The sequence below is a fragment of the Sander vitreus genome, chromosome 16, assembly GCF_031162955.1.
Source record: "Sander vitreus isolate 19-12246 chromosome 16, sanVit1, whole genome shotgun sequence".
Taxonomy (NCBI): domain Eukaryota; kingdom Metazoa; phylum Chordata; class Actinopteri; order Perciformes; family Percidae; genus Sander; species Sander vitreus.
In genome coordinates, this window is record NC_135870.1 from 16,020,760 (window position 1) to 16,044,343 (window position 23,584).

General features: G+C 38.2%; 2 protein-coding genes across 2 annotated transcripts; one reads left to right on the forward strand and one right to left on the reverse strand.

Moving 5' to 3' along the window:
• Positions 1–3,065: 3,065 nt before the first annotated feature.
• LOC144531696 (rod cGMP-specific 3',5'-cyclic phosphodiesterase subunit beta-like) lies at positions 3,066–13,945 on the reverse strand. The gene is made up of 23 exons (XM_078271954.1): positions 13,787–13,945; positions 13,275–13,586; positions 11,194–11,346; positions 9,592–9,681; positions 9,327–9,467; positions 9,138–9,212; positions 8,963–9,027; positions 8,607–8,673; positions 8,447–8,494; positions 7,616–7,765; positions 7,279–7,422; positions 6,919–6,984; positions 6,549–6,698; positions 6,347–6,454; positions 6,126–6,235; positions 5,413–5,500; positions 5,196–5,296; positions 4,979–5,086; positions 4,847–4,910; positions 4,677–4,751; positions 3,766–3,849; positions 3,394–3,547; positions 3,066–3,115 (listed from the first exon to the last, which is right to left on the reverse strand). The coding sequence occupies exons 1-23, from the start codon at positions 13,943–13,945 to the stop codon at positions 3,066–3,068; spliced, it is 2,562 nt and encodes an 853-aa protein (XP_078128080.1).
• A 5,289-nt stretch (positions 13,946–19,234) lies between these two features.
• rbp4l (retinol binding protein 4, like) lies at positions 19,235–21,385 on the forward strand. The gene is made up of 5 exons (XM_078271539.1): positions 19,235–19,353; positions 19,739–19,856; positions 19,950–20,086; positions 20,652–20,764; positions 20,856–21,385. Exons 2-5 carry the CDS (start codon positions 19,740–19,742, stop codon positions 21,077–21,079), a joined length of 591 nt encoding a protein of 196 aa, XP_078127665.1. The 5' UTR covers positions 19,235–19,353; position 19,739; the 3' UTR covers positions 21,080–21,385.
• The last annotated feature ends 2,199 nt before the right edge of the window (positions 21,386–23,584 follow it).

Sequence of the window (23,584 nt, forward strand, 5' to 3'; positions counted from 1 at the left end):
TGGTTAGTAAAAGTTGCTTCACTAGTTAACACGTTTGAATCACTTATTTCAGACGGCCAGGTGGTCTGCTCTGCTGCTAGGCGTGTTCTATGGCAAACAGAGGTTCGGTAAGTTCATGTCTGCGCATGCGCCAGTAGTGTTTGTCAATGTCCAAACTCCAAGGGCAACAGGCAGACAGAAGGGAGGGACTAGTAAAGTTCCTTTCATATACATGTTTTTAATAGTCTTATTTAGTCCAAAAAACATAAACCAGTGCCAGCCCTACATACATACATTAAACAGTCCTTGTATAACTAGTAAAAATAATAAGAAAATCCATCTGTCTGACAAAGCCCTGCTCTGATCTTTAAAGTATATAAAGTATGAAGCTTCTATAATTATACTGTAACTGTACTTCTTTCTACCTTAACGTGTGCTCATGATGCTGGACTCCTCTGTCATTAGGATATTTTGCACACTGCGTAAAGCTACAATAAATGTTCCAGGTTTGTTTTGCAATAATGATTGGTTGTGTTGTTTTTCTTGTTCAGATTACCTAAAGCCCATTGCTGAGGAGGAGAAGAGGGTTGAGGAAGTGGAGAAGAAGGCCAGAGAGGAGCAGGAGCGCATCTACAAACAACTGTCTGAAGGTAAAACAGGACCACACTCTTGGTTCCTTCTATTTAACTGTCTGTCACACAAACATTACTTTTATTGTTGTTTATTCAAATGAGGCATCCCACATTTCAACATTATATCCACAAAATGTTCTATTAACATGTTTTCCCCATTTCTCTCTCCTTTCTGCAGCCAATTCTGACACCATCCTCCAATGAACGGTCTCTGGACCTGTTAAGTTATGTTCCAAACTCAATAAAAACAAAACATATTTTTCATGTAATAATCAGTTATTTGTGTTTTTTTTGTGGGGGTTTATCTTCATACTAAAATAGCAAATCAAAGTAGTTAATCTAATTTAATCAAGAAGGCCTTCTTTAAAACAATTCACTGTGTGTGTGTGTGTGTGTGTGTGTGTGTGTGTGTGTGTGTGTGTTCCAGTAGGAGATTAGCCTGGGGGAAGAGCATGCATGGTTGTAATCCTGGACTAGTTAAGCAGCAAATCCAGGATTGAGGTCAGGGACCAGTAGTAGAAAGTGCAGTGTGGACAGACATGTTTCCTCAATACTCTTGTGTGTTGTGTAATATTGTAACCTTCATTATGTACTCTACATTACCTCATAGCATTATATAGTACATGCTATTGCATTATAATTGTGATGGCCAAGTGGCTGAAAATTAGGTTTTTAAAACATTCCATGTTGCTACATGTAACTCAAACAAAATGAAATTAGTTTTTAATAATTCAAACTAGTTTCCTGTGAGTGTGCTTAGTCAGCGAATAGTGAGTTAAACAGTAATTATTATAAAGTCATTTTAGTTTGTAAGCAAGTTTCAGTAAGGCAGGCAATTAATTCACTCAGTTACCTCATAAAAATACATTTGCTTTATTTGGATCATCATTGTACACATGGAACAAATGAGGCAAGCTTTAAAATACTGACCATGAAGTAAATTGAAGTCTATTTATTTAATTTATTTAGTTAGGGCAATTATTGCCTAATATTACATGGTTATCTCTGATACATTCACTTTCTTTCCATATGTGGAATACTTAAATGAATAAATGGAGGCAAGCATGATTAAAAAACAAATTTCAATCATTTAAGGGGATAAGAAATTAATTGATGACTCATTTGCCAGTGCTTACAAATCACACTACAGAAAATAAGCATCTATGTTTCAACTAGAAAAATATATTTTTTATATTTACAGGGAGGAAGGAAGTATGTACAAGTCATTACAAGAAGCTGTTCTTTTGTCTCAAACAGCTCTGTCTGCAGAATTTGTTATTGCAGATGCCTGATAGACTAGTGGTTTACACGGTTGCCTCACAATAGTCCTGAATCACCAGGTCATTGACCTGATTTTTTTTGTGTGGAGTTTGCATGTTCTCCATGTGTGTGTTCCGTTTCCTCTCACATCAAAACACATTATTGTCAGCTATTATAAATACTATCGTTGCATTCGGACAAGACACAGGCCTCAGAACTGAAAAGTAAAGTTAATCTGATCTGGAACCAACTAATTTCCAGAGTTTTAAAAATGTTCTTATTTAATAAGACATCTTTAAGTGTATATTCATAAAACATAACATTCTCAGCTACTCAGATGTACATATGTACAGTATGAAGGCATCATGAGTAAGCAACTACAGGCTTGTCTGCGGACTGTAAAGCTAAATTTCTAAGCCATCGCCTTAAATATTTATACTTTTTCACAAATATGCATTTTTTACTGTAGCAGTCTCGAGCTTGCCATCTACCTTTGGCTCTGTAATCAAGGTAAACAAACTCTCATTTGTAAATGGTAAGTGACTGGAAGGAGTGAACATGAAATGATCAATTTGAAATATATGTACAGTAGTTCAATTACTGTATAGTTCTATCTACTGATTTTCTAGATTTACATTCTGAAGCCCTACATTAATATTACATTAATGTACAATATGCAGTATGTTTGAAAACAGAGCTCCAAACATGATATCCAATCTCCGGTGACCTGGGCTTTGCAGCAAAGAATTATTACATCCTGTACATGAGTATCACTTCACTACACAGATGTATGTACAAGTTGTATCCTCTCATTTTGCTTTGTTTCAAAACTACATTAAAGAAACGGTCAAAATAAATGTATGTTTGTCCAACAAGCATGCACGCATGCATGCACGTCTGTTTCTGTTGTTCCTCAGAGAAATTTTTTGTCAAGATGTGGGAGTGTCCTGCCTTGTTCTGAATTCATATTTTGGCTCACCTGGATGAAACATTGCTCTTCCTCTTCCTTGTTTAGGTTTTTCATTTCTGATCGGAACCAGTTATTTTGAAGAAATACTACGGAGCTGTGCATTTACTCACACTTATGTCTTCCTGACTTTATTTCATTTTCTTCCTTGGTGGTGAGATGGGCTGGCTGGCTTTGGTGCTCAGGTAATTCTTAAGTTGTCTGCACTTCCACAGTTTTTTGACCTTTTAGCATACAGAGCAGGTCTTGGAGCCTTCACCGGTGTTGTTTGAAGTAGCTGGTAAGACAAAGACATCAAAGAAAAGAGTCAATATATTTGTGGATCTTTAATATTCTGTATAGCAATTAGGCTTGTTTTTGTGTTTTGGCTAACCCAATAACTTTTTAGGTTCAGTGTTCCTGGTACTCCACATAGAATCACACTTAAAAAAGGCCATCAGCTGGTACAACATACCATGCAATAACACGTGAAATAACTGTAAGATTGAGCAAACACCATTGCAGCAGTTCGAATACATTTCAGAGTTGTGCGATAAGTCAAAAGAATCACTGCACCTTTACTGACTTTGGCTGCCTCTTTAGCAGCCTTCTCCTCCTCTAGGGCTTTGAGTGTAGCCTCATACTCTTCTTTTTTAGCATTCCACTCCTTCCTGTTATTTAGGATGCCGTCCAGCATGGGCTGGATTTGTGGGTGGAAGCGAGAAAACTCCTGAGAGGAAAGTGAGTCAAAGAATAGGATAAAAGATTTGGTTAGTGGTTTGTTCACACTTGTTGATGAAAAAAAAGTCAGGAGATTGCTTTTATTTTGTCAGACCTGCAGAAAACCTCCAATTATATACAAATCTATATAAATGATTTGCTTTAGGTAAACTGAAAAGGACCATGTACTGTGTAATTCATCTGTCAAAATGCAACATTAAACATTACCTTGTAGACAAATGTGCAGACGAAGTCAATGAAACCACACTGTAGCTTTGGAAGTTCTGGTGCATGGTTCCTGTCCATCATGGGCTGGTGGGCAGGCAGAAAGGGTTTGAGGCACTCAAAAATATCATGTCGACATCCCGGAAATCAATACTAACAGCAACAGGGAGTAGTTTCTTGTTACTAAACACCTGCCTAACATCAACCATTTTCTTCTGGTTTCTGACAAGATTACATTTTCTTCTGGCGAGTTCATGTTTTTAACATTGCTGTGTTAGGAAGCCTAATGAGCACAATGTCGGAAATGATGGAGTCACTTCAATCAGGGCTCAATCAACACATGATATCTGTGAAGCTGTAGGTTGGTTAAAGATTTTATAATATATTGGGTTCTGTATTTACTGACCCACAACATATGTATCAGTGGCACACCCCTTGCTGCTGCATATGTCGCCACTGGATAGTCCAAAGTTACTAGGTAACAGCAACACAACAAGCAAATATACTACAAAACATATATTTCATATGATAGGGAATGAATCAGCATTTACTTTAATAATTTATTTCCTCATTTTAGTATTTTTTACAGCAAAAATAGCCAAAATGATCAGGTTCCAGCTTTTCCAGTGTGAGCATCTGTTTTATATAATTTTATAAGAAATATTTTTGAGTTTTGGACTGTTTGTCCCATAGAAGTAGACATTGTGATGGATAGCGTTCACTATTTACTGAAATTTCATACACTAAATGATTAATCAAGAAAATAATTGTCCTACCACACCATAGATAGCCTACACTGTTTTCCTTTTCATTTACTCATACTATTACAGTATGTGCTTATATGTGCTGTACATATCCACATTTCCACATGGATAAAAATAAACAGATATTCACTATAACTTTTGTAAACTCACAATAGGTTGTTGCTCCAGAACTGTCCTCTCCAGGTCACCCTGCTCCCAAAACTCTGCTGCTACAGACAAGGCAACCTGAAAGATACACACAGATACACACTCATCTGTTGAAAAAGCAAATCACAAACACTTATTATAATGTATATTTATTAGAATTGTGTGCTTCTCACCCTGCTCTGCACCTCCCAAGGCTTGGTGATAGCTGACAAGTCGCATGCGGTCATCATCATGGCCCTGAAATAGAAAAGATTTACAGAGAAAGAACAACAACAAAGAACTACGTACATGCTTGTTGTACTCACATGACGATTTCTTTTCTGGTTGTTTCTAGAGACATGAAGTCCACCCACTTCTTTTCATCCTCATATGTGTGTGAAAGGTCCACAATCTTCTGGAACATGGTTCTTTTCCTATCAGGGTACGAGGAGAGGAGCTAATTAACTATTTATCAGTATGTATTTTTACAGTGTAAAGTTTCAGAGAACAAGCAAAACAAGTAGAGTGAGAGATTGTGCTGACTTGAAATAAAGAGCCAGGTCAGTGGCGATGATGGCGATGTCCATGAGATGAATCACATGTTCTACCTGTCGCCTGTTAAGGTTCTGGTAGATATTCAGTGACTGCAGATGAGATGAGAGAGATGGGCAGTTAGTGACTGCTGAAATATCTTCCTCGTCACATCCTCCACAGTATAAGTAAGGTGAAGTTATTCTCTAGTTCATTTCTTCTTTCTCACCTCGTCAGCTAAGAGGAACTTTCCAAACTCTAGATGGTGTCGTTCCAAGATGGATGAGCCATGTAGCTTGGCCAGCGGGTTGCCAGATCTGTCGGCATGAATACAAATTCCTTAGATATGACATAACAGAATTAAAGACGATACCAACAACTGTCACTATCAGTTTCAAGTATAAGGCTTCAGTATTGGCATATGGCAGACTTTATGGGTTGTTTAAAGGATTATACCAAAGTGACGGCATGTATTGGCCCAATTCCTACAAATTGTCAAAACATAGTCATGCCATCATTTATTATTATATCCCATCACAATATATTGAACTTTGAAAGACTTGAAACTTGCTTGAAATAGAATGGCTTAAGATGCATTAAAAAGCTTTGAAAAGACATTGAAAAATTACTAACTAATAACTAACATTCATATAGAAAGTGATTTTTTCCGAGCTACACGTGAGGACATGAATGCATCATTAGTATAGACTAATTTATTATACTATTTATGTATGTATATACACATAACTGCATCTTCATTGTAAATATAATAGTTTTCTTACAGCATACAATGATTATTTAGCAGTAGTATGGCACTAAGACACAGCAGTGTTATGATTGTGCCTCTCTGTAGGCAGCTGGTTTTCTGTATACCATGCTATGGATATAGTTTTGCAAAGTGTAGGTGGGGTTATTTTTTCTATAGTTCCCAACAGCACTTACTTGACTTGGTACAAGTTGTTGGTCCCTCTGTGATCAATATCATGCAGGAAGCCTGCAGTTATCATGGCCATTACCTCCAAGTCTGTGTAGTACCGCTTCAGCATTCCCGTCTGAGACACACACAAAGTGGTCAAACAAAGAACATTTTGCAGAACAAACATAATGGTGCTTACAAAAATCTAAATAGTTTCTATTGTAAGTAGAGTAAAAATGAATAGTACCGTTAAGAGTGTGAACATGGTCTGTCCCACGTTAAAGCCATGACGCCAGTTGTGGTAGGTGATCTTTCTGTAGCCTTTATGGACCGAGTACATGAAACGAACCAGCACCTGAGAGGAGAGAATTGCTTAATCACAAAGACTAATCACAAAGTGCTTTATAAAAAAAGAATGTATAATAATGTTGTATGAGTGTGTAGATCACCTCTTGAGGGATCTGGAACTTCTTGACCACCCCAACCTCATAGTACATCTGGATGCCGCACTTCACCAGTTCCATCTCTGTGCAGTTAAAATCCGAAAAGTGGAACTCGTAGATCTCAAACTTCTTAATAAGTTGAGGTAGGTCTTTTTTCTAAGAAGAAACAAAAGCAGTGTAAGATAAAAAAGAGTACACAGCCCATTCATGCCAGTGGCAGTTCTGCTTGAATGTAAGAAAAACTGAGAAATTATGTTCTCGTAACTAAAGTGTAACACTCCCAAATATTGGAATTACTCAAGTCTTCCTCCTCTTTTAAAGAGTTGGTGTTACCTACTGTAGGGGAAAATAAATTATAGATGATTTTCAGTGTTACCAGGATAGCTAGGAGCTCCTCCTCTTCACACTCTCTGGGTTCAAGGCCATAGACATCTCTGGTGTTCTGGGAGAGATGAGAAAAACACTCAAGTTGTAAGTATGGATTGACTAAATAGTGAGCACAAGCAAGTACCGAGGTAGTCATACTGAAAACAAAGTGTAACATGAATGCTGATCCATTTCTGTTGTCGCTAGTTTGAATTTGAAATAACTTCTTTCGAACAAGTGCTGTGATGACAAATCGTAGAAAAGCTTGAATGTGCTAGTGCACACTGGAATTTTTGATAAATCTAAACCTTCTCTGAATATCCAATATTTAAAATGAATTAACAATGAAAACAAAATGATAAGTACTGACCAGGATATTCTGAATCTCATCCTCCCGACATTTGACATGGTAGAGCACCATGTCCTGAGCGATGTCTTTACGATTCTCCAGCTTGTTCATCTTGTCGTAAGTGTCAGTGTTCAAAGCTGACCAGCCCAGGAACTGGGTCAAAGCCTGAGAAACAGGGATCAGTATCAGTACAATATGTAGTAGTAATGTAGTAATGAGGAGGATTCACAGACAAAGTCCAAATTAAAAAAGCTTGGTAGACTTTTCTTAACCACATCATACCAAGATGAACTAAATCAAAGTTTCTAAATTTCAAAACAAGCATTTAATTATGTGATGTAGTTCAGTGGTCAAATACCTCCATGAGCTGCTCATCCTGATCATCAAAAGGCTTTCCATCTTTTCGGTTGTAAAAAGTGGCCACACCAACTATCTCTTCTTTTTTGTTGACGATTGGCAGAGAGAGAACATTTTTTATGGTCCATCCACTGCTGTCGAGTGGCTCTGTCTAAAACATTGGAACAACAAGCAAAATCATTTGATTCATCTCTGAATATACCTGGACTAACTTAGCTCTGGGGAGCTTATTCCCCGGAGTCCTTATGTTTTTTTCGCCCCGCAGTTTTCCTTTGATTAGGGTGGCACCTAAATCATGGTTGCAGCTGTCGCCGTAGTCCTGCTCCGTGCCCTGCTATGCCCTGCTACACCCTGCTACACCCTGCAGTGCCCTGCTATGCCCTGCAGTGCCCTGCTATGCCCTGCTAAGCCCTGCTACGCCCTGCCATGCCCTGCAGTGCCATGCTACGCCATGAACTACAACAACTACTATTTCTAGTCATAGTTCCATTATCTTTATTGTGACTATAATTGCCACTGTTCCTCACACCCCCAACCGGCACCGTCAGACACCGCCTACCAAGAGCCTGGGTCTGTCCGAGGTTTCTCCCTAAAAGGAAGTTTTCCTCATCACTTGAGGTTTCTGCCTAAAAGGGAGTTTTTCCTCGCCACTGTTGCACTAAATGCTGGCTCTTGGGGGAATTACTGAATTGTTGGGTCTTTGTAAATTATAGAGTGTGGTCTAGACCTACTCTATCTGTAAAGTGTCTTGAGATAACTCTTGTTATGATTTGATACTATAAATAAAATTGAATTGAATTTTACCTTTCAGCTGAGTTTAGCTGTCGCTTACCTGGAACTGGAACGTCTCGTCAGCAGCTGCATTCATTATGTTGCAAATCTGAGAAGCAGAGATGAAATCAGATTGATCAAGGTGGAAGATGTGCAAATACATTTATTTGGTTTCTAACGCATTCAACAGCTTGTAGTAATGTAATGGGAAAATAACTCACAAAACCACTCTCAGCAACATAAGTAGGAAGGCCACTACTCAAGGCCCAATGATCTGGAGTCGGATTGCTGTGTGATAGAAGGGCAGGACGACAAGTTAGCAGACATGAGCACAGATTGTGTCCAAACTGTGCTCTGCTCTCTGATGTGTTATTAATGTTTTTAAATTGAGTAACATGGTGCATAAATATACCCATTTTACTTCAAGCCCTGTTCCCCCAAATTACTTACTTACTTATTTAACTATTTTAACTATGGGGGATGTTTTGGTATTTGGTTGTCATATTAATCCATGACCCCATTTTGAATAAATTTTTAGACTAAAGCAAACTGTCAAATGAAAAATAAATGTACTTACGGTATTACTTTGATGTCTTCTTTTCCGTGTAGTATATAGTCAATCACTTTGTAGAAAATTATCTCCTGGAGGAAAAATAAAACACAGAGATTTGGTTTAAAACTGTTAAAACAGGAAAAAAAGACCAAGCAGAGTGTTGATAATAATGTTAGATTCATTAAATAAAAGAATGTACCCTGCCATCAGGAGTGACAGGACCAGAGTAAGGTGCCTGATCGCCCATCAACACTGGCCAAATATCAAAGAACTCCTGGAGGAAGATGGACACAACAATTCAGAGAAACAAATCAGCACCTCATGGTAACAAACACATGGCTACAACACAATGGGATATTACGGGCAAAGACACAGAAAGACACGGTACCTTCTCCTTTGTCATGTCTAGTAAACCGACAGAGTAGCGGTCACAGTTGAGGTAGGCTCGGACTGTGTACAAGGCTTTGTGAAACTGTCGCTCAATGTCTGTCAGCTCTTCAAACACCTTGTTGGCAGACCACAGCAGCAGCTAGGAAACACACACGTGCAGCAGTCAGTTCATGCAGTGTACATGCAGTCATTCTGTATTTGAATAGAGTGTAAAGCCAAACTCTTGAGAGTGACTTCTGTCAGAATATGTGCAGGTCCTTTACCTGTCCTTTACGGGTCTCACAGTTGTGGAGGTAACTCAGGTGGTAGATCTTCAAATTCAAAGTGGCAATTTTCAGATACTTTAAAAAAAGCTAAACGGACAAACAAGTGAAAAGACAGCCATATAAGAAAATGATATGATACAGTGTCTGGACAAAATTTCTGATTAGGTAACATACAAGATTTGACAGAATACAGAATACAACATGTGGGGATGTGGCTCGAAGGTGTTTTTTGCCCCCAACGGCTCCTTCCAGGCAGCGCTGCGACCGCTGCCTCCAAGGCACCTAACCCTAACCTTAACCATAACCCTAACCATAACCACAACCATAACCATTGACTAATTGACTTCAAGGCAGTGCTGCGACCGTTGACTTCAAGGCACCTAACCCTAACCCTAACCATAACCAGTGCCTAATCCTAGTGCCTTCCAGGCAGCGCTGCCTGGAAGGAGCCGTTGGGGGCAAAAAACACCGATAAACGGGGATGTGTGAGGATGTAGGATACAGCGTAATCTTATTCACTGCAAAAAGATAGGCTTTACAGTACATAAAGTTGGGTGCTTTTTAAAAACACAATAAGCCCTTAAAGTGTCCCAACAATCTGGATCACTCAAGCTTTTTGCTCGTTGCAGAAAATAATGAGCAAGTAAGTAAATGTAAGTAAAGCATTTCCATCACAGTGTGGACTTCAGAATCATAATTCAGCCTTATGACAAAACTGAGGCAAATGAAATGTGTGAACTGTGATTTACAGTTGTTCTTTGACAAATCACGGAACGTTGTCGTCATTTTTTCTCCAACCTGCTTTTTCTTTTCATTGTTTCTTCCATTATGTGTTTATATTAGACTTACATCACAAGACTACAAACAGACAAACATGCATTTTTCAAGTTTATTAAAAGGCCATTATGCCAGAGATGTTTGAATATATTTAATGGGTTAATTTAAAAGGTGATGAGGATATTCAGGCAGATAACCCTGGCAAATACAACAACAATGTAAAAATTCATCTTTATACAATCTTTATGAACATTTCCTACTCAAGTGTATATAAATATCTTGATTTCTGCATCATCATTCAGATAATATATGCTACTGAACTTTTATTTATTTACTTTTGCTAATGATATCATACCCTGTCATATAGTTACATGCTGTTAATACAGGCATTAACCTGCTGTAGATCTATAACTGACTTGACCACCTTGATCTTATTTCCATTTTGAAGCTTAGTTTGCTCCTAATTGGGATTAATGACGTATAATGAACACACACTGGTCCCATTCGTAAAGACCTTAATGATCTACCAGTCAGCCCAGAGGGAATTCCCTCCCAACTGTAATGATACACTGATGGCAGTTGTCTTTGAGAGTTATCAACTAAGTTTGAGATAGTCTAAAAGGTTAAAGAAGAGCCACAATCAAAATCTGGCAGAAACAGATTTGGTACAATAGTTTTTGTTGAAGAAACTGTGATTTGGCAAGGCCGCTGACTATATATGTGCTTAGCTGTGTGTGTGTGTGTGTGTGTGTGTGTGTGTGTGTGTGTGTGTGTGTGTGTGTGTGTGTGCGTTTTGTGTATGAGTGTTGGGTTGGGACTCACATCTTCATCTTCAGCAGTGAAATGTGGTCCTGTGGTCTTGTTTAGAGCCATGATCACAGCCACCATGTCTTTGCCATTGAGGATGGGCATAGCCAAAATGTTCCGGGTATTGTATCCTGTGAGATCGTCGACAAATGAGCTGAAGTGCTGGCTCTAAGACACAGAAAATACACATTTTGAGTATATATAAAGTATTCTTGCAGGAATTTCATTACCTGCTTTCATTACTATTACTACATAGTGCATACATTAAAAAAAAATATTTGAAGAAGAAATGTGGTCCAAAATTACAGTTATTGCTCGTATACAGTTAAGTTCTCTAACTTGATATACTGTCATACTTTTCATTTAGTATATTGTAGAGTGTCATACTTTTCATTTAGTATATTGTAGAGTGTCATACTTTTCATTTAGTATATTGTAGAGTGTAGATTCATGAGTAGATTTATTAGAGGTCAATGGTGTCCCTAACCTTCATGATATAATGACATTAATTGCCTTTAAATTAATACTTTATGAAGTAGAATGTCTCTGCTTTTGAATACCAGGTGGTAGGTAGGTACTGTAGTTCTAGGCCTCTAAAGTATTACAATTTGGACTAAAACCAAGACCATCATTGTAACAGTAACCCAGATGACAAATCACTTGACAATAATCCCTTTGGAAAAGTACATACAATCATTATACTGAACTGCAAGATGTTTTTTACATGATTTACAAAAGCAAAATGTCCCACAACCATAAGATTAACCTGCTGTTTCCCACTGCTTGAGGTGATTTCATTATGAAACTACAGTATTTATTTGAACACAACACATATTATGTATGTAGTTTGGTTTGTATGGAGACAGTGTAAAGTAAAGTAGTTTTGATCTGTTTTGGATTCCTGCTGACTGCTGACTAAATGCCAGAGACGTCTAATCCACAGCTAGAGCAGAGGCTGATGGGATCTGGAAATAAATGGATTATGTCTGACAAAGGGATTTATACTCTCACTTGGTCAAGTATAGAGATACGGGTCACTAACTCTTCCTTTACATGTCTGCAGCCATCAGCCAGGTTTTAAGTATAATGCAATTCATGAAAACATATAGATTCAGTAAGGACATGTCTGTTGTCGACACTTTACATTTGTACAATAACAGGCAGCAGTAAAAACATTGACGACCCCCTTGAAAATGAGATGTTTCATCTCTAGGGGTTTATACTGTAATTCAATTTTTAAATAGAAATATAATAATACACCAAAATATTGTTTAGTTGTTTACTTAATAAAACAGAGGAGTGGGTGCTAATGCTACATACACTTTGTTTTACATATAGGCTGCCCAATACAGTGCCTTAACTCCAGTGCATTATTAATAACCACCTAATAAATTAAAGCTGCATTAGAGCATAAAATATTACTTCCAGATTGCATATATTGTATTCAAACTACTAGCTAATTTTCTATAATGGGGAGATGCACAATTCAGTTGTCATGGATGCCATAGCCTCATTGCCTTTTTCAAATATGCACTATGAACACTTGTCCATCTGCAACATGCTATTTTAAGGATTTTAAGGGACGTCATATTACCTTAGCAACATGCTAGCCATCCTTAGTTTTGATCGTCACAGACCCAATTTTTTTAATTGCCCAAAATTGTCCTATAGAACCAGATATATATTAAGGGAAATATACCACAGTATGGAAGGTACTGTATGGCATAGTCTTGCTACAGCTTGTTTTCACTAAGATGTAGATTTACTCTTACATCCTTATTTTTACTTGTCTGCATGTCACATTTAATAATGAATTAATTACGCCCCTCTAACGAAGTACAATGGCGTTCATAAAACATACTTGCTTACTATGAGATTAAGATGTAATTGTTAAGAGAAACATTTAATTATTAGTTAAAACCACGTTGTGTGGGAGTTAAAGATTGAAGGCTGTGGCGCCATCTGGTGGTAGTATCATGAATGGTACTGTGAAAGACGGCAGTGCAGATATGCTCAACATCTGCACCCCATCCAGGTAGAGCTTCATCATTCTAATTTTAGGATTACGGTTTATCGGCGCATTTTTCCCCACTAACCTCTGTGACATCTTTCACATTAACAGTCTTCTTGGTCAGGGCCACGTGGCCGACTATTCCCATGTCCAGCGGATAAACGATCTCAGAGTCGGGTGGCACCACACAGTCCTCCAACTCTGCCTCTGTGTTGACATTGAAGAGCCTTGTGGCAAGCTCTCCAATGCCGTTTCGCTGCCGGTACATAAACAAGCTGCACCGATCTGCGTGGATGAGCGCACTGATTCTCTTCAGGATCTTGAAGACCACCTTTTCCACGTTGATGTTCTCCTGCATGTCTTTGATCAGGTCGTACATGATTTGGCTTTCTTCAACCTTGAAACAGAGCAGAAAATAGTCCCATTTTAGAGAAGATTAGGACCTTCATAATAAGTACAGAAGTTAGCCAGAAGTTACATTGTATATAGATAGATTTATGTGGGGTAACTCATGGCAAGGTGTGGTCAATAGTCTCAACCGGTTCTCTTTTGTTTTTACTGTAATAAACATGTAGTGAAATAGAGATATATATTTACCTGACTGAGCTCCTGGAACTGGCTGAAGTCAATCTGTTTCTCTGGGAGTCCTGATGCCTTTGATATGGAGGCAGCGCTCATCTTCTTGGCAAAGTACTCTTTAGCAAATGCAGGGTTCCCCTTGAGGAACTTTTCCACGTCTTCCTTTTGCACACCCATGGTTCCTTCTTCCTCCTCTTCAACCAAATGTTCCTGTCTTCTCCCTCTTCAGCTCAGTGATGGCGCTCCCACTCGGTCCAACGCTTCCCTGAACAAGCTACTTCCAACTTCTCTAAATAGAAATAAAAGAAAAAAGAATAAGCAAAACAAAGCACCCAGCTCCCAGATTATCCAGTTAATCCCCTTAAGGAAAAAAAGGAGAGAAAAACAAGCAAATCTTACCCAGGTAATACACACAAAGGGGGAAAACAGAAGTGGACACATTCAAATGCAGGTAAAAAATAATCCCCCTGTAAGTGGGATGAGCGGACTGAGTGAGGGAGAGCCCTGAGGAGAAGGCAGAGGGCTGAATCCAAACAATCCATCTGTCATCAGCAGATAGTGCTGAAGGTTAGCAGGGATCTGACTATGCTAAACTTGTCAGCTGATCATCTAGTAACAGATATGTGGGCCAAATTATCCAGCCCCCAGTGTGCTTCAGTACCTTGTAAATCTGCAGACAAGACAGGCTACTGCATGTAAAACACCAATATTACATTTCAACACGATGCTGTTGTGCAACAACATAACCCTCTTTCTTTTCAATGCACTCTTTCATTTTCAATTTAAGGGTTACATCCAATTAGCAAGTCTTTTACACACATGTCAAATGGAAATAACATTGAATAATTTATATGTATGCTTAAATTAAAATGTATATAGCTTTCTTAGTCTTAAATAAATATGCACAAAGACAAGCAAAGCTAAAAATGAAACTAATTAGCAATCAGCAATTACATTATTATAATATGACATATCTAGATAATCTTGGTGCGGTTATATTAACTTAAACCCTACAAGCAGTCAAGAATAACACTTGCCAAGACATCTTAGGCAGGTTTTGTGTACTCTTAAAGACAGAGAAATCAAAATGTAGGAACACCTGTATTTCCGATACATTATATACATATAAATAATAAATAAATAAATACACATAAATTCATATTGAATGATAGAAAGGTATAAGAAACAAATATGTACGTTCATAAGTATTTTTAAATTATTATTATTATTTTATCCTTTGTCTTCCATATTATTTTTTAGTTTGTTATGTATCATCTCCAGTATACTGTTTCTGTCTGTCTCTCTCACACATGCAGGTGTACCTGTACAAACTCTTTAAGTCCTTATTAAACAAGGCCTCCTCTGGCATAAGCCCTATTTAGTTAGGACACTAGCTGATTATCTCAGCACCCCAACTATCTGTCTCTTTCCACATGCAATTTTGTATGCCGTCTACCTGCAGTCCCCTTCTAAATTGTCACAGTAATTACTGTCATTATCATGTTTAAGAGAAATATGGCTAATGTCCTGAGAAGACTGAGGGAGTAAAGCCAGCAAGAAGCTAGACACTGATCTACTGTCAGCAAAAAACACACAAAGACACAACGTTGGAAATAGGAGATGTTTTGTGCTTCTGTAAGAAAGTGAATCATTTCATTCAGAGCAGGGAGGACCTAGCCTATAATAAGCTTCCGAACATCTTAAACAATCTGCTTCCAATAGATTACGGCAGGTAGAGAGAGAGAGAGTGTGTGTGTGTGTGTGTGTGTGTGTGTGTGTGTGTGTGTGTGTGTGTGTGTGTGTGTGTGTGTGTGTGTGTGTGTGTGTGTGTGTGTGTGTGACATAGAGTGAGTGAGGGAAGGTATAGTGATTTATGTTGGTCAGTTGGTTAAGTATGCATTTGATGCAAAAAGAGCAGTTACAGTACAGTGACCAAAAACTGTTTCATGATTATTATACGTATGGGCATGTTTTGTCAGTGTTATTCAATGATGGACTTGAATTCTGGATTGTCGTGGATTTAGTGTTGTACGCATATGGACTCGACTGGTTGTACGTCACTACTACTCAAAATAATAATACTTAGCCTACTAGTTGCAATGCTGACATTTACCACAAGATGGCAGCAGACCCCATATTGTAGCACACCCCGGGTCATGAAGAGATAATACATGATAATCAATAAATATATTAACACATAAAGTGTGGTTGACTGACATTCATACTCTTCTGGTAGTTTATAATTTTGTATGTGAATTGTATGTCTTTAGTCCATATAGTGCTGGGCTGCAGCAGATGCTGAAGGTGTGCTCTCAGTGTGGCCTTGATTATGACATAAAGTATAATGCAAAGAAAAGCCACATAATGATAGTTAGAAGCGACGAGGACAGGAAATCAACTTTTCCGACCTTTTATTTGTCAGATAGTCCTCTTGCTGTGTGTGAGGAAATTAAATATTTAGGTCATGTCATATCTGATGACTGGACGGATGACAAAGACCTCTACCGACAAATTTACTCTCAAGCTAACATGCTTATAAGGAGGTTGTCTATGTGCTCTGACTCTGTGAAGTGCTCTCTGTTTAGAACCTACATCACACCGCTATATACTGCTCAAAAAGAGTATGCAGAGGCTCAAGGTAGCATACGATGATGCAATGAGGCTGCTGCTCCGTGTCCCTAGGTGGCATAGTGCCAGTCATTTGTTTGTGTCCACTAGAGTGCCTACTTGTGAGGCACTCTTGACAACTGATGTTTAGTTTTATGTGTCGCCTGGACAAGTCAGAGAACCACATAATTGAAGCTCTAGTCAGCCCTCTGAAAAGCTGTTATAGATACACTTCTAGGTTAATATGGCATTGGTGCAATAGCCTGTATATCCTATAGGCTAATATGCAATTTTTATGTATTTTTGTATCTCCTTTTTATACTATGTATAATGTATGATGTGTTATATGGACCTGTGTCTGCAATAAAGCTTTATATATTATAGCTGACAGTTCCTAAATAGATCATTAGGATGGTCAGCAGAGGGTGTGTTAGCCTTGCCCCAGGTCAGCCAATCAAATCTAGCTGATAATCATGACCTGAGGCTTGGAGCATGCTCTGTGGATGATGCAACACGTGTCCTCAGATCAAGAGTTAATTTAGATCAATGGTTTTGCAGGAACAATAGAACTCATCATCAATTTCTTTACAATAAACAACCTCAAGAATTGAGGTACAGTATAGGGCCACAGACTTGTATATGCTCCCATATTAACCTTCACATTTTTGAATTTAGGAATGTAAAATATAATATGGTGTATGGTAAGTCTATTTTGGTCGATGATCCATTTCAGGCCATCGAGTTGGATTCAAGTGCAGCACTGTGGCGAAAATAGGTTGTCTATCTTGATTGGCTTGTCTTACTGTGTCCTCACTGAGGAGACATTATCAGTGTGGTGAGTCTTTTGTGTATAAAAAGCAACGTATTAAAGAACTTTAATTAAGCAAAGAAAAATGCACAATAAAAGAACAAAGCTACACATGAAGAAGAGTTAATCCAGGAAATGAGTTTATCTCAGCAGAGAGAAAGATTAATTTGCTAATAAAGCAAATTGAAATTGAGAGAGAGAGAGAGAGAGAGAGAGAGAGAGAGAGAGAGAGAGAGAGAGAAAGTGCATAAGTGCATTCATGCATGAAAATGTATATTTATATTGATTCCTTTTCCTACATTTAATAGAGGTTCTGATCTTTGGTGTGTTATAAAAGCCTTCCCAAACATAGTCAAGCTCTTATCTAACTGTATTATCAGTGTTGATGTTATTATAAGCGGATCATCCCATTATTTGGAAAGTTTTGACACACTTACAGGCTACTTCTCAGAGGATTGACCACTGATTACTCACCCACGAGATAACAAAAGAACTACTCTAATTTTATTTACTCTCTGGTGGTGGTGTGAGATAATGTTCTTATTCTTAAACTGTGCTGAATTTACCAAACACTTAAACCCCATACAGTATAACTTTAACAGTAGTATATGTCTTTATATGTGTCTGTGTACATGTAAGAATGTAAATATATATGCATTGCCATTATTAATAATTATATCCATATTCATATTTTTTACTATGAATATTAATATCAGTATTTTTTATTTTGACATCCTTGACAATGTGTAATGATGGAGACTCTCCATCATGAAACATTGTCAAGGTTATAACCACTAATGTAGTTTTTTTTGAAGCACTTCTAGGGTTGTATTTATGTATCTATTTATTGTGGCACCTTGAGTAAGTAAGTAAGTAAGTAAGTAAAGTGTATTTCTAGAGCACAGCTTAGACGGTCCAAAGTGCTGCACAAAAAGCAGGTGCTGTATAAAAAGAACATTAACGTGTAAATAAAAAGTAGAAAGAGAACATACCAACGACAACAACAAACAGCAATTCACAAATCCAAACTGTGTCAGAGTGTGCAGATAAACAGGATCTTCTATGTCTATGTCAACTTGACAGAGCATAGCTTTTATTAGTCTGTGGAGACATTATCTAATCTCAAATATTTGTTTTCTGTGGTGAGTGCCAAGAAACTGTGATTGGTGGGGAGGGTTTAAAGCCTTTATATTATCTAGCCATATGTACTGATACATTTATTGATTCATCATCGGCACCAAGGAAAAACAACAACTTAAAAGTGAATGGACATTTTTTTTGGTCTAAATTTAAAGCTCCTTAATAGGACATTTAATGGGAATATTTGGTCCTTTTAGGCCCAAGTGTTATTAAATAGTTTAGCTTTGTGGATCCTACGCAGGCTTGGAAGTTTTTCAAGTTTAGTTTTAAAAGTGGATTTGTGCCTTTTACACCAGTGTGGCACTTTGCCATAAACTTCGAACCTTCAAACAGATTTTTCTTAACAGATATTGATTTATATATTCGTTTTGTCTGCAAACATGACAGTACTATAACCTGCCAAATCAAACAATGAAAATCCATTTCTTGTCACATTGGTGTTATGGCATCTAACCTTTTTAATTGGCACAAAACGTCTTCCTTGTATAATAATTGTGACGCAGATAAATGCGTTTATAAAATGATTTTTTTGGCATGTATAAGTCATATGAGTATTTCCTTAATAATCAAGACATCAGATAACAAAGCTCAGAAGTATCTGTTACTACCGTGTAGGCCTTTTTCTTTAGGTAAGTAAAGATTTCATTTTGTGTAAAGTCAAATACTTCATTTATGCCGTATACTGTGCCATGCATGCATTCAAATTCAGTTTGTGTGCATGCACCTGCATCTGCTCAGATATCCACGTGCCTTTTTGTTTGCTTCCAATCAGTCACATAAAGGTCTGGTTGTTGTTATAGTATATCTTGGGCAGGTTTTAACATGGAAGCCAGATTACGGTAAGTATTTCAACCCAACAGGATTACCTCCAGATTTAAGCACCTTATTTAGTTCCAAGCAATGAAAATCAGCCAGCTTGTCTGTGGAGTGTGTATATAAAGACCGCCTCACACACCACAAGACCCAATCTGCTGGATAACCTAAACAGAAGAAGACTTTCAATTACTGTTGCTTCTTTGACTCAAAACAGGTAAAACACTGACATTTACCCTGTATTTAGGTACTAGCTTGTGTATTTTCTTCAAATTGTATCAGTAGAAATCAGCGAAAGCTACAGTATCTGAGATTGTGTTTTCTGAAAGTGTTTTGTGCACTTAAACTTTCTGTTCTGTTAACTGTAACTGTTGAAATTAGAGATTTGATAATCACTGGCTTGAGTAAAGTGCTACTATTTTCTTTATCATGTCAAATGACGCAATATATTGTTGAGGCATTTTTTATGTTAGTATACAAGACATCAGGGATGGTGGACAATTTTTTCCTGAGACCTAGTTTTGTGTCAAATAATGATACTTCAGCAACCATGTAGAAATAATCCCAGCATCTGTTTACACTGATATGCATGCTCATTATAGAATGGGATCCTCTAAGGTGGCCTTGCTGCTGGTCTTGCTGTCCTGTGTAGAGCGCTGTCTGTCTGCCTCCTGTGTCGTTGACAGCTTCACAGTCAAAGGGGACTTTGACCCCAAGAGGGTGAGTGAATTGTAACGCACAAAAAGCATGCATGTTGAAAAAAGTAATTGAACATCATTTTTGACTTGTCTTTTTCCTTCCTTTTAATCGCAGTATGCAGGAAAGTGGTATGCACTGCAGAAAAAAGACCCAGAGGGCCTGTTTCTGCAGGACAACATCTCCGCTGAGTACACCATTGATGATGACGGCTCCATGACCGCCTCCTCCAAGGGGCGTGTCACTCTGTTTGGGTAAATCAAGTGACTGTTTGTACTCACAGGGATGACTTTTTACCCTGCCTTATCCACTCATTAAATACAGATAAGATTAAATTATCCAAACGCAAAACCAAGGTAAAGGGTACACTTGGTCACAAAGACCTTCTTGACTTCCTAGGATAAGGATCTAGGATCTCAAATATGATGTTTCCAGGGTCATCAGTTAGGAACAGGTGTAGAAGCAGAAGCACATTCTGAACAGCATTAGCTACAAACCGGGTTGTATGTGTATTATGAAGGATTAGGAAGGAATTAAGCTTGAACAGGTGGATTTTTACACAGGAATTTGGGCTTGAATGCATTTTTACAAACAAACTAACAGCTGATTTAGCCGTTAATGACATGGACTGAAAGCAATCTAAACGTTATTTGGAGAAATTGTAAAATATACTGTACGTATATACTGTACATTGCAATGAATTAAGGTTTACACAGTTAAAGGTTCCTGTAATTGCAAGACAGGGACAATGATATTGGCTAAAGACTGTTCACTTGTTGCTCTTTGATACTAACGTGTGTTTGTATCATCACGTTGCAGCTTCTGGGTTGTGTGTGCTGACATGGCTGCCCAGTACTCTGTCCCCGACCAGGCCAACCCCGGCAAGATGTTCATGAACTACCAGGGACTTGCCAGCTACCTGTCCAGTGGAGGTCAGCTGTGCACACATATCCCCCTCACATCCCTCTTATACCTCCTCATATCTCTTTACACTCACTAACCTCTCTCTTCCTTTCCAACCAGGTGACAACTACTGGGTCATCGACACCGACTACGAGAACTACGCCCTCACCTACGCCTGTCGCACCCTGAAGGAAGATGGCAGCTGCGATGACGGCTACGCCATTGTCTTCTCCAGGAACCCCCGTGGCCTGCCCCCCGCCATCCAGCGCATCATCCGGCAGAAACAGGAAGACATCTGCATGGCCGGAGAGTTTCAGCCTGTCCTGCAGTCTGGAGCCTGCTAAAGAGAAAGGGAGCAGGAATGAGTGTGAAGCCAGCTAGTTGCAGTCTTAGAAGCTTGAAAGCAAGAAGAGGGAGAATGAAAAGAGTGTATGTGACATATATGTGGGAGTAATAATGTGAATGGACAGAAGCAACAAAAAAAGAATGAGAGGAGGAAAAACGTGAGAAATAAATAAGCGAAGACAGTGAAAAACCTGCATATGTCCCATCAGGGTTCCAAGATTTCCTTCTGTTTTTTTAATCCATTTTCTCCTCCATCACTCTATGTCCATCCATTTTTTTGTCCAAGGAAAATGTTACTGCTGCTGCTGCGGTGTATTAAGTGAATTTGAAAGATAAAAATTAAAGATATTTTTCTAAACAATATCTAAACAATGTTGTCATTTTTGTGTCGTAAAGAAGTTATATTTCATTTTTAAAACATGTATATGTGACTGTATATACATCCCCTAGTAGTTAAAAAAAAGCATAAAGCTCTTTGAAGCATACAAACACATTTGTCAGCAGTTAAGGCTTGAAAACCTGTTTGCACTTTCGCCATGTAAGTGGCTGTGATCCCTCCTGAGCTCAAGAGAATGCTGCCAAACAACACAAGACGCATGGAGCAGTAATAAGCTTACTGGTGGTCAGATGTTCAGAGACCTTAGTCCTATTATACTACCTCACCTAGGCCACCAAGCATTCTCCAGGGGTCAAGGACCATATCAGGAGCCTCAGCTTTCTAAAAAAGGAAGACTGTCTTTATACTCACAGGTAAGAAAATGCTCAAATGTATTTTTGAATGGAAATGAGGTAATCTATACACAATACAAAACAGCTAAACCCAAACAATATGTTATACTTCTGTCATGATTAGAGCATACATGTCGTCATATTCTTGAATTTCGCGCTAGACAAACAGTAAAGGAAACTAACATTACATAGGCATCACTTTGGATAGAGAAACAAATCAAACAAATTATTTTTACAACAACAATTTACATTTTATGATCTCACCTTTACTGCAGACCCAGACTTGTCACGTAAATAGTTCCACAAGCTTGAGATAATAATTTAAGTGGATTTATGGTCTGGTGAGGCTTGAGGTAAACTCAAATACCCCATGTCTGGAAAATGCCAGCGTTAGGGTTTGTGGTCTTATAATGGTCTTCTTCATAGCAGCCTAACAAAGCTAAAGTGACAGACAAAATTCTACTTGTTATTCATAAGAAATGCTGATTCAATCTAATCTAGTGTTATTCAGTATATTCTGTCTATCAAGAAAGTGGCTTTCCTCTCATACTGTCCCATTATTTACAAGTCTCTGAGGGAGAAGGGTTTTTACTGTCCAAACAGACTGTGTCATCGTCATTTCAAACAGAAATAATGAACATCCTGTTTAAACACACTACCTTACATGTATATACAATTGTACAGTACATTGTGAATGTTTGCAATAGCTGCCTTTACTAAATAATTTAATCAGTCAATCAATTAATTACGTGTAAGATCACCATTAGACATGGTCTCAGTGCACTTTACAATTAAAGGAACACAGAGATAACAGACAGCAGCGAAACAATTGAACAGCATTAAAGCAGTGATAATAATACAAAACCAGCAACATAAGAGAAGAAGTGAAAAGGTTTGTTTGTGAAGGACGCAGAAAGGATGGTGTGTTATGGTTGGCTATAGTATAATAAGTAGATGTGGGTTTTCAATCTAGATTTAAAAATGTCAGCTGAGTGAGCTTCTTTAACATGTAGTGGGAGGCCATTCCACAGATGAGGGGCACAGTAGGAGAATGCTCTATAACCAACCGATTTTCTGTTGGAATGAGGAATGACCAGGAGACCAGAATCAGAGGGGGCGGAGAGAGCAAGCTGGTGTATATGGTGTAATAAATACATTTTATAGTGATTGCTGCAATAAGATTAGTCCACTAGATGGCACATGGCCATCTAGTCTTGGTTTGCCATATGGCAAACCACATCAAACACCGAACACAGCCCTTTTGGCCTTAAAGTCGTATTAGTCATAGTGTATGATTAATATATAGGCCTACATTTGTCATAGTTTCTATTAATAGTCAGTCATTTTCATGTTTGATCATTTGGTGTTGATAAACTTACTTATTTGATAAGTAACAGTTCAGATAAGTTCAGTGACAGCTGGTCACCAACAATAAACAATGAGGCCTGCTACTTGATTATTTATACTGAGTATAAGTTTCTATTTTACATTACATTCTTTATTTATCATGTGGATTGCATGAGGTGCCAGTGCTCTGGAAGAGATGCATTTCAATGCTGTTTTTAAAAGTGCAGGGCTCCATGTCCTTTAGAATAAACAGGTGAATGGACGGAGGGCGTAGGGCACTGACAGATAATTGGTGCTATTGTGTTTGTGTTGTGGGCTCAGGGTGGGGATGAGATTGGATCTGACTGAGGGTTTTTTGTAGTAGCTTTAAAATGTCACCATGTTCTTGTTCACATAACCAATAAAGGAGTAACACAAGGAAGCAGTAA